We start from the raw sequence: 17,221 nt of genomic DNA on the forward strand, positions 1-17,221 counted from the left end.
CCCTGCTTCACCACTTGTGCTTTTCCCCTACAGGTGGGGATCAGGGGCTTGAGCCCAGGTTCTTGTACACTGACTTTTTTTTTTTTATGAGACAGAGAGAAATTGACAGAGGAGCAGGAGAAGAAGAGGAAGGAAGAGAGACAAATAAACACCTGCAACACTTCTTCACTGCTCCTGAAGCCACCCACCCACAGGTGGGGGGGGGACCAGGGGCTTGAGCTCAGTTGGTAATATGCATGCACTTGGTAATATGTGAGCTCAACCAAGTACTCCACCACCCAGCACGTACAGATTGATCTTTTAAAGACAAATTTATATATTAACAAGACAGTGAGAACTAGAGCATCACTGGAACATGTGATACCAGGATTAGAACTTAAGACTTTCTGCATGCAAGTTCAGTGCTCTATCCACTGTACTACCTCATAAGCCACACCTGAAACTGATTTTATGGACAGAATTGACATGAACATTGTTTCAATTTGAAAGATTTTTACTTACTTATTGATGAGGTAGAAGGGTAGATTAAAAAAAAAAAGTAAATAGAGCATTACTGGCACATGCATTTCCAGGGACTGAACTCAGGACCTCTTTATCCACTGTGCTGCCTTGCAGACCACTGCCCCAGGTATTTCTCTGGAACCTTAGGCATTAAAGTCCTTTTGAATAGTCATTATGCAAAAAACATTATTTTCTTACCATAGCACTGCTGGACTGTGGCTTATGGTGGTATGAGGGGTTGAACCTGGGACTTTGGAATCTCAGGCATTAAAGTCTTTTTGCATAACAATTGTATTTTCTCCCCACTCACCCAGGAATTTCTTAAAAGTCCCCAAATGCTTTTAATATCAAGCTTAACTTGAAAAGTCATAAATATGACTTCTTTTTTAAAAAATATTTTATTAATGAGAAAGCTAGGAGACAGAGAGAGAGAGAACCAGACATCATTCTGATACATGTGCTGCCTGGTATTGAACTCAGAACCTCATGTTTGAGAGTCCAGTGCTTTATCCACTGTGCCACCTCCTAGACCACATAAATATGACTTCTATGACTAAATTCATAAAAGACTGAATTGTGCAAATCTTTTGAATAAATTCTTTTTAGTGTATTTAATATTAAAATGATCACATACATTTGCAAAGATACAGGAAAACTATTGCCCAATACAGTTGTAACTATTGAACATTAGAAATAACCAAACACCCCCTCAGTAGTCAGGCAGTTTAAATACAATATGGTGAGTTTGTATCTATACTGTTGGACAACCTGTCTAGCAGATTCATGCCTATATCTTCTTCCCTATACACCAATCCCCCTCATGTCTATCTCATTAGTCTTTGACCCCTGAAACTTCTCCAGCAAGTAGCTGAACACTGATTTTGGATTTTACAGAGTGACCTCACTATTGAGAGCCTGGGAGATGCATACCTCATATAAGTATGGCAAAGGACCTGGCTTCACAGGCTGTGTGACCTGTACCCTGGAAAGACAGTGGAAGGAGAAGACAGTGGCCTAAAAGAGAGGGAATCCTGAGGCCAAACATTTTAGATGCTGGCATCTAGGTATAGGAGGGTAGGAAGCCTGTGAAGGTCCATCCACGCTGAGGGCAGAGGCAAGAGGCCTGTGGATAGAAAGTCCCACATGTAAGAGGTGTCCTCAGTGCTGCAGGGTCACAGACTGTGAATTACATCACAAAGTGTGAGCTCCCTGCAGGGGTGTGTGCAGGGGGTAGGTAGGACAACCTCTCATGAGGGCATAGGCACAGACTGGGAGTGCTGGAGACCTGAAAGAACACAGACAGGGGCTCCAGGAAGAGCCTAACCTACCAAGAGTAAGGGGTACTGGTAAGTAGAGCAAGTTTCAAGTCAGAAAACCTGAAAACACCTTTTTCAGTCATATCTTCCAGTAAGTAGAAGCACAGGAGCCAGTGTGGTGACAAGGGTCTCAGGTCTGCACATCGATGCCTAAATGCTCTTTACAGTTTACATGGAGGCTGAAAGCAAAAACAAGCTTCAGGTGGGAGGTTTTTCCTCAAAGGAACGGGCAACCCTAAAAGATGACTCTAATAGTTCTGTCTTTTGTATTTAGCCTAGTAGCCGCTGTTGTGGTAAGATCTCTGAGTTTGCAGGGGCAGTAGCAGCTACCTTACCTCACACCACCGCAGCTCCGGTGCCCAGAAGGAGGCTCACCTACCCACCTGAGTGAAGATGACAGGTCCCCAGGGGTCCTGCCTGCTCCTACTTGCCCTTGTGGTGGTCCTGGTGATCAGCATAGACCCAGACAAGAATAAGATCAAGGTGCTGAGGGAATTAAAAGTCATCAATGCTTCCAATGCCAATGTGAAGCAGTGTCTCTGGTTTGCCATGCAAGAATACAACAAAGAGAGTGAGGACAAATACCTCTTCCATGTGGTGAAGATAGTACAAGCCCAGCTGCAGGTAAAGGTGTTCTTGCCAAACATGGACATTTGTATGAGGTGGCAAAGACTGAATCCTGACTGAAAGAATCAGCATGTGAGAAGATATTAATATACAAAAAAATCATAAATATGTGTATGCTCAAGTGCATGTATTACCATAACACCAGAGCAATTTCAGTAGATTGTTTTAAATACTTTTTTAAAAAATACTTTTTATTTTTATGCTTGTTCCAGATAAATACTAAATAATTTGCATATATGAACTCATTGACCCTCAAATAGCAAATGTTTATTGCTTCTATTTGCTATGGGTAGAATATAAATTGATTGCCATCTTTTTTTTTTTTTTTTTAACCAGAGCACTGCTCAGCTCTGGCTTATGGTAGTGTTGTGTATTGAAAAAGGACCTCCAAATCACAAGCACAGAAGTCTTTTGCATTATCATTATCCTAGCTCTTCAGCCCTATGCAATGGATATTTTGCTGTGATGCTAGCACAGGGCACATTTTAATCTATCCATGTGACATAGAATGTGGGATTGCAAAAAGACATTTGGCGCTATTTATGTTGAGATTACTGAAGTGCCATCTGTTATTCTTTAATTCTTCTTTTTTTTTTTTTAATTGCCACCAGTTGTTGCTGGGGCTTGGTACTAACACTACGAATCCACCGCTACCAGTGGTCACATTTCATTTTCCTTTTTTTTTTTTTTTCTATTTTACTTGATAGGAGAGAGAAAATTTGAGAGGGAGGGGTCGGAAGACATAGAGGGAGAAAAGTGTCCTACCCCTTCACAAGTGGGGTGTGCTAGTTCAAACCCTGGTCCTTGTGCTTGGTAGCATGTATACTCAACAGAGGGCACCACTACCTGGCCCTCATTTTTTTTTTTTTTTTTTTTTTTACCAGAGCACTGCTCAGCTCTGGTTTATAGTGGTAGTGGTGTAGTGGATTGAACCTGGGACTTTGAAGCCTCAGGCATGAGAATCTCTTTGCATAACCATTATGCTATCTACACCTTAACCACCCCCATCCTTGAATTCTTGTAAATCTAAGATTTATTTTGTGAAACCAAGGACATTCCACTCTTCTGTCTACAAAAACAGTTCCTCCCTCACAAGTTGCCCAGTGCTAGAAGGCATTGTTTACTTGGATGCCATTATGGTTGGTACTTTCTAAAGTTTACAACACATGGCCTGACCTGCCATGTTCTAGGAAAGGCTGTGGGAGTAGGAATTCAGCGATAATACCAGTCTCATTTTATTGGTTGATCATATGGCTTTTTAATGCTGCCTCACACTTGTAGTAATGCGTTGTAGAGACAATCATTGTAGGCAGATCATTGTTGGCAGAGTAGTTTCAGCCTCAAACTCTCCATGCTTCCCTCCACTAGCAGCAGCTGGGCTGGTTTACCTACTGGCATTCATGATCCCCTCTCAGCAGGCAAATATGAGCCATAAGCGCCACATTTTCAGTGTATTCTATTTATAACATAGCACCTTTTACTAACAGGACAGACTTGTCCATCTGGAGGCATGTCCCCAACACTTCTTTGAAATGGAGTGGCTCTGTGTATCAGTCTCCTTTCTTTGATACAGGCAGGCAGGATGGTAGGTAACAGTGTATCTCACCAGTCTCATCTCTGTTAGCTGCAGAAGACAGAACAAAGAAAGACAAACATGATCACAGCCCTGAGCGAGTTGGCAGTCTTATTAGGAAGCAAAGCTGCTAATCCAGGAATGAGGGTTGTGATGTAGCAGGTTGGATTATAAGAGCTAGCGGTTTTACAGTTCCTATCCTATTCCTCTGACACTTCATGGACCAGGTTTATTCCCTTGACTTTGGAAGGAGAAATGGAAGTAGGAGGTCTTACCTTTAGGTCCAGGTGGTGGCATACCTGGTTAAATGCATATATTACTATGTGCAAGGACCTGGCTTCAAGTCCCCAGTCCTTACCTACAGGGGGAAAGCTACACAAGTGGTGAAGCATATCTGCAGGGGTCTCTGTCTCTCTCTCTCTCTTTCTATTCCCCTTCCCTTTCAATTTCTCTGTTTTACCAAATAAAATAAAGTTAAAAAAATAATAAAGGTATAAATAAATAGAAGGTCCTACCTTCAGTAAGCCTCCACAATTTAAAGGAATTTTTCCCTAAGTATCCAGACCTAGAGGATAATTGGCATCAGCATGTATAGAATGTAAGGGCATCCAGCATCATGGGCTTTCCTCTAAAGATGTACTAAGAGAGGGAAGAGAGATAGTGTGGAGAAGGGGTTAAAAGTGAGTATAAGGGGGTGTCAGGTAGTATGCAGCGGGTTAAGTGCACTGTGACACAAAGCTCAAGGACCTGCGTAAGGATCCCGGTTTGAGCCCCGGATCCTCACCTGCAGGGGGTCGCTTCACAAGCGGTGAAGCAAGTCTGCAGGTGTCTATCTTTCTCTTCCTCTCTCTGTCTTCTCCTCCTCTCTTGATTGCTCTCTGTCCTATCCAACAACAAACGACATCAACAACAACAGTAATGACCACAACAAGGCTGCAACAACAAGGGCAACAAAAGGGGGGGAAATGGGCTCCAGGAGCAGTGGATTCACTGAGCCCCAGCAATAACCCTGGAGGCAAAAAAAAAATGAGTATGAGTGACATTTTTAGTCTGTGCTAAAATTTAAATCAATCTTTTAAAAAGGGAATTTCACATTGCTGATTGGCAGGTCACGGATCATTTGGAATACTTTCTTGATGTTGAAATTGCCCGCAGCAATTGCAAAAAACTTTCAAACAATAATGAAAACTGTGTCATTCAAGAAAATGTCAAACTGGAAAAGGTAGGTGACATACCATTTGTCTGTATTGTTTGGGGATGCTCTAAGCTCCAGTCAGATCTCTTTGAGATCGGGATCACTGCTAATGTTTGACCTCCATAGTGGTCATACCTTTGGTTTAGGGAGCAGGGTGTACAGGGAAGCAGAATCTGGTGGGGTCCTCAGAATCTTTCCTCACTCCTCTTCTTAGAGCATAGTCTCAGTTAATTAACCTTCTGGTGCAAGAAAACTTGTCAACACATATTTAAGAATGTCTGTCCTCTTGAATCTCATGAACAAATTAATTGTTGTTGGCCCCATAGCTGCTTGTCTTCTGAAAGCACATACACACCCCAAACACCAAAGCATCAATTCATTCCTCTATCTGCTCATTAAAACTTACTTTGTACTATCGTTCGTATTGGAGATTGAGCAGTGATGGGTGGGAGGGAAGATAGCATAATGGTTACGCAAAAGACTCTCATGACTGAGGCTCCAAAGTACCAGGGTCAATCCTCTGCACCACCAAAAGCCAGAGATGAGCAGTGCTCTAGCAAAGAGAGAGAGAGAAGGGAGGTGATTTAGAGAGAGAGATTGGTGCTGGGTAGTGGTGCACCTGGTTAAATGAACCTGTTATAATGTACAAGGATCCAGATTTGAGCCCCTGGTCCCCATCTGCAAGGGGAAAGTTTTGCGAGTGGTGAAGCAGTGCTGAAGGTGTCTCTGTCCCTCTCCCTCTCTATCTCCCCATTCCTTCTCAATTTATGGCTGTTTTTATCCAATAAATAAATATAATTTTAAATTTTTTTAATAAAAAAAGAGAGAGAGAGAGAGAAGCGACTAGAATGGACAATGCTCCCCATTCTCCCATGTTTACAGATGACTCTTGCCAGGTTCAGTCATAGTTTCCAGGAAGATCAGAGGGCAATCCAAAGACTTTCACAAAGGACTGCCTCAAGCCTCTATTTCTTTCTCTCGGTGGGGAGAGTACTGTACTCGTCTCAGTGCTTAATCTGAGATTGGTGTGGCATCTGACTTTCTGATGTTTGTTTCTTTCTTCACATAAGTCATTCTCCAGCATGAGTGGACATCTGATTTACCTGGATGCCTTGATAAACCAAAGTGTTTTGAGTTTGAGCTGCAGTTTTTGATCCAGTTAGTCTGGAATAGGTACAAGAATTTCTGTTCTTGTGGCCCAGGAGGTGGAGCAGTAGCAAGAGCACTGGACTTGGAATATGAGATACTGAGTTTGACCCAAGGGGATCCTTTGATTCTCCCTCACATATTAAATAAAAAATAATAATTTGCATTCTTTACAAGTTCACAGCTGCTGCTATTTCCCACCTTAGAGTCATATTTTCACAATATGTTATGTAACCATGGCATAGGAAATTGCTAGGAACAGTTAACCAAATGCATTCACATTATGCTGGACTAAAACTGCTTCTGTGGGCTCAAATGGGACAAATGCCTTTGTTTCTAGTTAGTAATAAATTCCCAACAGGACAAACATTGAAGCAGTAAACATGTCTTAATACCATCTTGTCTTTGTGTCAGTTTTGTTGATGTTTACTAATAGTAAACATGTATGATTGGTGTTTAGTCTCTGATCACCACATTTTTGGTGGATTAACAGTCCCTCTTTGTACCTTTTATTGTGGGAGCCATACTGCTAATCCCAAATTGTAAAGAGAATGTTGGGTTTTGTCTTCACTTGTCTCTGAGGACATGTGGGATTCATTATGCTGATTTTAAATTAGGAATTTTGATATCATATACATTATGTACTTTTATACTTCCCTGATGTTAAGAATCACTTAGAACATGTGGTTAACACACAACACACACACACACACACACACTCTCATTCTAAACCTATTAGAATTTCCTGTTGGGAGCTGAGCGGTAGCACAGCTGGTTAAGCCCACATGGTGGGAAGCACAAGGACCCGCATGAGGATGCAGGGGAGTCACTTCACAGGCGGTGAAGCAGGTCTGCAGGTGTCTATCTTTCTCTCTCCCTGTCTGTCTTCCCCCTCTTCTTTCAATTTCTCTCTGTCCTATCCATCAAAAACAACAGCTATGACAACAATAACAACTACAACAAGCGCAATATCATGGGCAACAAAATGGGAAAAATGGCCTCCAGGAGCTGTGGATTCATAGTGCAGGCACCAAGCCCTAGCGATAAGCCTGGAGGCAAAAAAAAATCCAATTGATTGTGGGGTATGGACAATAATTTAATATAAAACTGTTTTGAATTTGTCAGTCAATATTTTGTTTGGCATATTTGCTCTATTTACTAGGTAAAGTTGAGGTAAAATTTATTTCTCAATTATATTTTGGTTTTAGGTATTTTTTTTCAGTCTTCTATAATGATAACAGGGCTATTTCACCTTTTCCTGTGTTCTTGATCAATTAAAAAATCAAAGAGCTCTTGGCTCCCAAATATTGATGTGATTTGTCCATGAAACTACTTTGATTTGGTATGTTTCGGTATTCTGTGAGTAAGGGAGGTCTACATATTTCATGGAAGTACCTTAGTGTTTCTTTATTATTATTATTTTATTTATAAAAAGAAAGCATTGACAAAACCATAGGATAAGAGGGGTACAACTCCACACAATTCCCACCACAAGAATTTTGTATCCTATCCCCTCCCCTGATAGCTTTCTTATTCTTTAACCCTCTGGGAGTATGGACCCAAGGTCATTGTGAGGTGCAGAAGGTGGAAGGTCTGGCTTCTGTAATTGCTTCCCCACTGAACATGGGCATTGACAGGTCGATCCATACTCTCAGCCTGCCTCTTTCTTTCCCTAGTGGGGTGGAGCTCTGGGGAACTGGAGCTCCAGAACACATTGATGGGGTTGTCTGTCCAGAGGAACCTGGTGGCTGAAAAGAGAGTTAACATACAAAGCCAAACAAATTGTTGACCAATCATGAACCTAAAGGCTGGAATAGTGCAGATTAAGAGTTGGGGAGGTCTCCATTTTTTAAATAGCTCGTAGGCATATTTTAGTTATATTCCAAAGGGCCTGTGGATATACTAGTTTTTATTTATTTTTCCCCTGAGCATGAAATCTGATATGCAGGCAGATCCAAGTTATTGTCTGGGGAAGTACCTTACTGTTTCTAACCAATTATTTAAGATGTCCTTTACTTTTTTCCCACCAGAACTGCAATCTAACTAGTCTATCAACTATTATCTGTCACTATTACTATTATAGTCTGTTTATCAATAATCTACCCACATAGTCAGCCATCCATTCACCTGTTCGTTTATTCATCTATCCACTCATCTGTCTACCCATACATCCACCTATCACACATGTGCAGACTGTTAAATCTATCCTTTCAATAGTATTTTGAAATGCAAAAGGGGTTTTTGGAATAATGTATATATTAGGTCCTAGAAACCTCTAAGTCTCTCTATTCTGACTTTATTATTTACTAGAATAGTTATTTGGGCAACATACGTTAGTTCATATATAAAATATAGTTGTTTTATTTACATTTTATAATAGTAAAATCATTACTAAAATTTAAAAATAAAACCAAATTCACATTTATTCTGCCATTGAAAAATGATGCTTGCTAGTATTTGTTACAACCGTGACTGGTATTAGTACAGAGAATTCTCCAGTAGCTGTTGATGACTGTGAATATCTCCAGCTCCCAGCAAGTAGATACCTGGGATCTGCCTTGATAGACGACAGTCCCCTTTCCAGTAAACTGATAGCCAGCAACAGGGAAAGTTCTTTTCTTGTCTTTTATTTTGTCTCCTGTTCTTTTATTTTTCTTTTAGCACACTACTGATTTTTGTTATGGTGATCTTTTTCAGAGAGCAGTTTGCAACTTTTTGGTGAGTGCTCTTCCCTGGAATGGGGAATTCAATGTGATGAAGAAGAAGTGTGTGGATGCCTGATGGGCTCTGGAGCATGTCTCTATCTTCAGTGTCTACCTTCCTTGTAAAGAGTAAAGGCACATGGCAGTATTCCAACATACTTCTCTCATGTGTGCTTCTCTGCTTGCCACTTTGCTTTCTAGTTTCACATTACTTGGTGACAGAAGATAAATATGCCCAATGTCTCTCTCTTTCCTGCCTCTAGGAATGACTGATGTCACTGAGTACAAAGATGGAATGAGGTCCAATCACATTTCCTATTAGCAATCTAAGGAGAAATGCCTTTTTATTATTGAGTAATGTCTCCTGGATGTAGGGGGAGTTAACTCAGGAAACTTCCTTTGGCTTGAGGTTCCAACCTGCTTCAGGATCCTACATGGATAAGTCAACTGGGTTTGGAGACACCCCCTGGCAGAAGAGGAGTCCTCTCCCAATGGGGTCTCTCTGAATTGGAGGAAGCTGTGTTGCTTCTTAGGTAAATATTTATACTGGTCAAAGAGATAGAGGGGTAAGGACTATAGCCTTAAGAGTAGACTGTGTGGGGGCTGGGTGGTGGCACAGCAGGTTAAGTGTACATGGCGACAAGCGCAAGGACCAGCGTAAGGATCCCAGTTTGAGACCCCGGCTCTTCACCTGCAGGTGGAAAGCTTCATGAATGATGAAGCAGTACTGCAGGCCTCTCTATCTCTTCCTCTATATCCCTCTCTGGTTGTCTCTATCAAATAAATAAAGATAATAAAAATAACTAAAGTGTGGTTCTGTGGTCACTTTTACTCTCAAACTGTCAGTCTACTATAGTGCTTGACTTTTGCAACTTCAAAGTAGGTCAGGAACAAAACATATTGCCATGCTCTTGCCCAAAGAACAATGGGTTTTTAGACAATAGGATATGGGTTTGGGAGCTCACAAGCTTTTTTTTAAAACAAATAATCCCGTATTTCTTGAAATATTATATACAGTAGTCAATACCTAGAAGCAACCCAAGTGCTCATCTACTAAGGAGTGGGTAAAGAAAATGTAGCAAAGGTAGATAACATAATATAATGTTTATACATACTGACCCTAATGCCTGAAGCTCCAAGATCCCAGGTTCAATCCCTCACAGCACCATAAGTCAGAGCTGAGCAATGACTGTGATAAGAAAGAGGAAGAAGAGAAAGAAGAAGAAGAGGAAGAAGAGGATGAGAAATTCTGACATTTACAGCAACATGAATGGTCCTAGAGTAAGGTATCATGCTAGAACCATAGAATTTCACTCATATGTGGGATATAGAAAAATCAGGAGTAAGAGGAGAAGATAATGGTTATGTAATGCTGGGAGAGCCTGAAGGTGCTTCTTCCTGAACAAGCGCTCTCTGGGTTGGAGAGAACTTGACTGGAGCCAACCTAGGCTGCTGTGTGGGAGAGGGATCAGGAACTCGTGCCGGGCTAGTGTTGCAGGAGACTCTGGGACTCTCAGAGCTGGAAGGCAATCTCAAGTGTGTTAAAACAGAAGAGCAGCTGTACATATACTCGCTATGTAGGGTGGAAACAGGATGTGACGTAAAGAGGGTGGAGCAAAAAGAGACTGGTGGAAATCAGGGTGACTACGAGAGGGGGCGGAGCAGAAAGACATCATGAACCAGTGGGGATTAAACCAATGCCCTGGAGGCATGGTAGTGCTTAGTTAAGCAGGATTAGAGACAGAGGCTTTAGGCCAGGGGGAGCTGGCATACTACCCAACAAGGTAAGAGACTTTCATGCCTGAGACTCTGAAGTTCTAGGTTCAATCTCCTATACCACCTTAAGCCAGAACTTAACAATGTTCTGATATATATATATATGGGTAAGGGAGATAGCATCATGGTTATGCAAAGTAACTCTCTTCCTGAAGCTCCAAGGTCATAGATTCAATCCCCCACGTCACCATAAGCCAGAGGTTGGCAGTACTCTGGTAAAATAAAATAAAGATTTAAAAAAGAGAGAAAACTAAATCAATAACAAAATTTTAAATTATAAAAACAATTAATAATTATTAGTAGAGAAGGGGAAGGCTATGCAAAGGTTCCCGAGTGGTTGTTGGTTTTGTTAGTTTTATTCTCATTGAAATGGAAAGGTTTCTTTACTTGCTGGAAGACCACAGGATCCTCTATCATCACTTTGACCTGGTTTATCCTTAATTCCCTTAGTATCATTTAACCTTGATTTACCCTATCTATAAAAACTAGTGTCCATTTTTTGTTGTTGTAGTTGGTAGTGGTGTTTCAAGAGAAAAATAAAAGATCCAATCTTAAAAATGGCTAGAGATTGCAGTTTTAGCTAGTAGCAGAGTCTGGTGAGATTTGCCTTAAATCAATTTAAAAAGTAATTGCCAACCTAGCTTTGCTGGAGAGAGAGATGAGGAACTTGTGGCAGCGTGGTAATACAATTTTTACTGATGTGGATGTCCCAGAGTCGGGTGTGAGCACAGCACATTTAGGCCACATGGAGCTAGCAAAATGGCCGCCTCCTGCTATGCACACCAGCCCTTCTCCAGGTCTTCTCCAGGTCGGGACTTGAAGAGAAAGAGGGCAAAACCAGAACAGCAGTGGGCTTTCTAGGGTAAAAACCAGAAGTGGCAAGTCGGAAATGGAAATGTCTAGGAAAGGGGGTGGAGAGAAGTAAAAGGTATGCTGGGAAGGCGGAAGTGTCCATAGCAACTGTTGTGATGGTTTTAACTGAATTAGCAATACCATGAGGGGATAACGTGGTGGGGATCTTTCAGGCAAAACTATGATTATGTAAATAAACCATAATGTCAGCAATGGAGCAGAGCAGGGGGCCTGGCTTTAAGGCCTGGTAAGTAATCAACAAAATTAATAAACTTAGACAAGCAATATTATGGGAAGGAAAAAAAATCTCAAGGAAGTGCACTGCTTACAATCAAAATGTGTATAACTGAATTCATGAATGTATGTCTTCTATTGCAAAAAATCTAGTGTTCAGCTACATTTTTCTGACAAAAATTGTATCAAAGAAAATCAGAATGGAAGATGCCAATAGATTCAGCAGGAAAAAGTTTTTTAAAACCCACTCTGTTAGACCTGAAGACTGGAATCTAGGGCCAAGCGGTGGTGCACCTGGTTGAGTACACATGTTATAGTGTGCAAGGACCTGGGTTCGAATCACTGGTCCCCACCTGTGCATTGCACAGGTGAAGCAGAGCTGCAAGTGTCTCTCTGTCTTTCTCCTCCCACTCTATCTCCCCCTTCCTCTCAATTTCTGGCTGTCTCCAATAAATAAATAAAAAGATAATTAAAAAAAAGACTGGACTCTGAAGTAGAGTATAACATACAGGTACTTTAAACCTTTAAGTATTTTGCTTGAGGATGATGAGCTCAACGTGGGTCACTCTCAGGAAGAGAATCAGCTGAGAGTAATGACATTATCCCCTGTTCCAAGTAGTGTCTGCCTACGGACATGACAGTGACAGGCCCAAGAATGTTCAGTCAGGCTCACTCACAGCATGTCCATGAACCCTACTACTACTCCTGGGAATCTCAAGGGCTTTTTTTTTTTTTTTTTTTTTTTTGCCTCTAGGGTTGTTGCTGGGGCTACTCCTGGTGGTCATTTCCTCCATTTTTATTTGATGGGACGTAGAGAAATTGAGAGAGGAGGGAGAGACAGAGCTGGAGAAAGAAATATAGAATCTTGCAGAGCTGCTTCTCCACTTGTGAAGTGTCACCCTTGCAGGTGGGGAATGGGGGCTGGAACCCTTATGCTTCCGCAGGTCTTCACATGAGCTTAACTCTGTGCATCGCTGCACCACTCCTCAAGGCTCATCTCTCACTATGTGGTGCACTTGCAACCTTATTATCTCACAATCTTGTTAATAATTATTAAATCACTAATAAATTTAAAAAGAAGAAGAAGGGGGGTTGGGCGGTAGCACAGTGGGTTAAGCGCATGTGGTGGGAAGCAAGGACCAATGTAAGGATACCAGGTTGAGCATGGTTCCCCACCTGCAGGGGGTCGCTTCACAGGGGGTGAAGCAGGTCTGCAGGGTCTAGCTTTCTCTCCCCCTCTCTGTCTTCCCCTCCTCTCTCCATTTCTCTCTGTCCTATCCAACAACAGCAATAGAAACAATGACAATAATAACAACTAGGACAACAGAAATGGGGAAAAGTGGCCTCCGGGAGCAGTGGATTTGTAGTGCAGACACTAAGCTTCAACAATAAATATTTTAAATTTATTGGAGGCAATAAATAAATCAATCATTAAAAAGAAGAACAACAACAACAACAATGGAAAACATTTCTCTAATCACTCAGTCTTCTATTATTAGTAAAACATAATGAGAATGTGAAACCTTGGATCAACACCAGATGTGCGATGAAGAGAACTTCAATTTACTGAGACTTACAACAAATTCCATTAACCAAAGAAGGTCCAAAGTGAAGCTACAGAGAAGTTAATTGCATAAGCTTCAGCAAATAAACAACAAATTTTAGTAAAGGTATAAGATATAAAGTATAAAAAAATCAAATGGACTTTCGTGGTAGGTATGGTATGGAACTATACCCCTACAATCTTATAATCTTGTCAACTATTATAGAATCACTAATAGCAAATTATATTGAATTAAAAAATAAATGAAATTTTTAGAAATTAAAGGAACAACTGAAAATATGAAAATTCAGTGGATGAGTTGATAGCAGAATAAAAAGAACAGGAAATGCCCAAGGACAAGAGTAAGGATCCTGGTTGGAGTCCCTGGTTCCCCACCTGCAGGAGGGGTCACTTCACGGGTGGTGAAGCAGGTCTGCAGGTGTCTATCTTTCTCTCCCCCTCTCTGTCTTCCCCTCCTCTCTTGATTTCTCTCTGTCCTATCCGGCAACAACAGCAGCAATGACAATAATAATAATGACAACAAGGGCAATAAAATGGGAAAAATGGCTTCTAGGAGCAGTGGATTAGTAGTGCAGGCACCAAGCCCCAGCGATAACCCTGAAGGCAAAAAAAAAAAAAAAAAGTTGGTAGGACAAAGGTAGATAGCATATTGGTTATGTAAAGAGACTCTCATGCCTGAGGCTCCAAAGTTCCAGGTTCATTCCCCTACTTCACCATACACCAGATCTGAACAGTGCTCTAGTTTAAAAAGGAAAGAAAGAAAGAAAGAAAGAAAGAAAGAAAGAAAGAAAGAAAGAAAGAAAGAAAGAAAGAAAGAAAGAAGGGAGGGAGGGAGGGAGGGAGGGAGGGAGGGAGGGAGGGAGGAAGGAAGGAAGGAAGGAAGGAAAGAAGAAAGAAAGGAAGAGGGGGAAGTAATGGCTGAAAACTCTTTAAATTTGATAAGAGACATAAGCCTGTATATTTCATAAGCTGAGTAAAACACAACAGGAGAATTCCAATCTAATGGACACAGTAAAACCTACACATAAATTTCTAAAATCTCGGAGAATCGGGCAGTAGCGCAGCGGGTTAAGTGCGTGGTGTGAAGCTCAGGGATCAGCGCTGGGATGCATTGGATCGACCTTCCCGTGGTGCATGCCGTGAGTACCCATTCATTGGGGAAACTGACGATCCTTCCTAGCCGACTGAATCTACATGGATCCCAGTCACTTTCAAAGCCATTAACTGGCTACGGAAGAAGGGCAAACGCTAGAAGAAGAAGGATCAGAGCTAGGATCCCGGTTGGAGACCCCGGCTCCCCACCTGCAGAGGAGTCACTTCACAGGTGGGTGAAGCAGGTCTGCAGGTGTCTGTCTTTCTCTCCCCCTCCGTGTCTTCTCCTCCTCTCTCCATTTTTCTCTGCCCTAAGGACGACGACATCAATAACAACAACAATAATAACTACAGCAACAATAAAAAAAAAAAAAAGGGCAACAAAAGGGAAAATAAATAAATTTTGGAACTCCACTTCCCCAGAGACCCACCCTATTAGGGAAAGAGAGAGGCAGACTGGGAGTATGGATGGGACCAGTCAACGTCCATGTTCAGCAGGGAAGCAATTACAGAAGCCAGATCTTCCACCTTCTGCAACCCTTAACGACCCTGGGCCCATGCTCCCAGAGGGATAGAGAATGGGAAAGCTATTGGGGAGGGGATGGGATATGGAGATTGGGTGGTGGGAATTGTGTGGCATTGTACCCCTCCTATCCTATGGTTGTGTTAATCTATCCTTTCTCAAATAAAAAATAAATTAAAAGAAAAACATTTCTAAAAACTAAAGCAAATTAGAAAAAAAAAAAAGATACCTTTTGTATAGGGGGAAACCAGTTTGAACGATAGATTTCTCATCAAAAACCAAAAGGTCAGAAAAAAAAAAGGATCATTTTATAGGCAAGGAATGTTAGCCTAGTAGCCTATCTGTAGTGAAATAAAATCCCACAGAAATTATGGAGAACACAAAATATTCTTAAATGAGGGGAAACTAAGAAAAAAACTGTTGGACTGGATCAAGCCATAGCTCCCCAGATAGGGCACTTGTCTTGCCATGCTCATGGCCTATATTGGAAGGTGCTAAGGTACTCAAGGAAAACTCAAATGCTGTGATGTCTCTCCTTCTCTCTGTCTCTTTCTGAGGGAAAAGTTTGCCTGGACAGTGAAATTGCGCAGACACAGGGCCCTGGCTCTGAGTGAAGAAAAAGTAAAGAAGGATTTTTAAAAAAAACCTCAGTCAAAATTTAAGGGGATCTTTTACTAACAAATCTGTCTTTTAATATTATTTTAGGAGAGAGAGAGGGAGAGAGATTTTTGGAGGGGCTGGGCGATGGTGCACCCAGTTGAATACAAGTTACCATACACACCTAGATTCAAGGCCATATTCCTCACCTTCAGTGTGAAAGCTATATGAAATGAAGCAGGTCTGCAGGTTTTATCTTTTTTCTATCTCCCTTTTCCCTTTTAATTTCTCTCTGTCCTATCAAATACACTAGAAAGAAGAAGGGGAAAAAAAGGCTCCCAGGAATGGTGGATTCATGGTGCTGGCACTGAGCCCCAACAATAACCCTAGTGGCAAGAAAAATAAAATTGTGGGGCTGGATAGTGATATTTCTGGTTAAGTGCACATATTATAGTGCATAAGGCCCCAAGACCCAGGTATGAATCCCTGGCCCCTACCTGCAGGGGTGAAACTTCACAAGTGGTAAAGTAGTGCTGCAAGTTTCTCTCTCCCTATCTCCATTTCCCTTTCCTTCTCCCTTTGCCTATCTCCCCTTCCCTCTCCATTTCTCTCTGCCTCTATCCAAATACGTAAATACAAATATTTTTAAAAGAAAATGTTTTTCTTCTTTATTGGGGGCATTAGTGGTTTACAGTCAACAGTAAAATACAGTAGCTTGTACATGTATAACATATCTCAGTTTTCCACATAACAATGCAAGCCCCTCTAGATTCTCCTCTGCCATCATGTTCCAGGACCTGAGCGCCTCCTCTCCCTCCCCCACACTCCAGATTCCTTTACTTTGGTGCAATACACCAAACCCAGTCCAAGTTCTGCTTTGTGTTTTAAAAGAAATTTTTTATTGTTGGGCACCTGGGCTGCTTCCAGGTTTTAGCTATTACGAATTGTTCTGCTATGAACATAGGTGTATATCTTTTTGGTTGGCAGTATGGTTCGACCTATCAATGCCCGTGTTCAGCAGGGAAGCAATTACAGAAGCCAGACCTTCCACCTTCTGCACCCCATAATGACCGTGGGTCCATACTCCTAGAGGGATAAAGAATAGGGATGCTATCAGGGGAGGGGATGGGACTGTACCCCTCTTATCCTATGATTTTTGTCAGTGTTTCCTTTTTATAAATAAAATTAAAAAATAAAATAAATAAAATGAAAAATGCATGAAGAAAATATACCATGTTAACACTGGACTAAAGAGAGTAACAGAGAAACAGCTTAGAATTTCATCTTACACTTCTCAGTTATGATTCTCTGACAATGCCAATCGGTACTTATCCGAGTAAGAGAAAGACCAATTTCCAGGCTTCTTAGCTCTTGAGAGATTCTGTCGGCAGACACAGAGAATGGGATTAAACCTGGCTAGGGAGCTTAGAGTCACAAAGAGGAAACTCCAGCAAAGTGGAGAGCCAGGTAAGCAGAAATGGGAATGCTTAGCTGAGCCAAGGTTACAAATGAGTGAGAACATG

General features: G+C 41.5%; 1 protein-coding gene across 1 annotated transcript; it reads left to right on the top strand.

The window, feature by feature from the left end:
• Positions 1-31: 31 nt before the first annotated feature.
• On the top strand, positions 32-9,214 carry LOC103116081 (cystatin-8). Its single transcript, XM_007525948.2, has 4 exons — positions 32-1,847; positions 2,092-2,441; positions 5,126-5,239; positions 9,056-9,214. The coding sequence occupies exons 2-4, from the start codon at positions 2,211-2,213 to the stop codon at positions 9,137-9,139; spliced, it is 429 nt and encodes a 142-aa protein (XP_007526010.1). The 5' UTR covers positions 32-1,847; positions 2,092-2,210; the 3' UTR covers positions 9,140-9,214.
• The last annotated feature ends 8,007 nt before the right edge of the window (positions 9,215-17,221 follow it).

The sequence above is a fragment of the Erinaceus europaeus genome, chromosome 1 (genome assembly GCF_950295315.1).
Source record: "Erinaceus europaeus chromosome 1, mEriEur2.1, whole genome shotgun sequence".
Classification (NCBI taxonomy): Eukaryota; Metazoa; Chordata; class Mammalia; order Eulipotyphla; family Erinaceidae; genus Erinaceus; species Erinaceus europaeus.

Bases quoted from the DNA above. Each gene is read 5' to 3' on its own strand.
- LOC103116081 (XM_007525948.2), top strand. From the start codon at position 2,211: ATGACAGGTCCCCAGGGGTCCTGCCTGCTCCTACTTGCCCTTGTGGTG. The intron at 2,442-5,125 runs GTAAAGGTGTTC...GCTGATTGGCAG, and splicing joins TAGTACAAGCCCAGCTGCAG to GTCACGGATCATTTGGAATA. The intron at 5,240-9,055 runs GTAGGTGACATA...GATCTTTTTCAG, and splicing joins AAAATGTCAAACTGGAAAAG to AGAGCAGTTTGCAACTTTTT.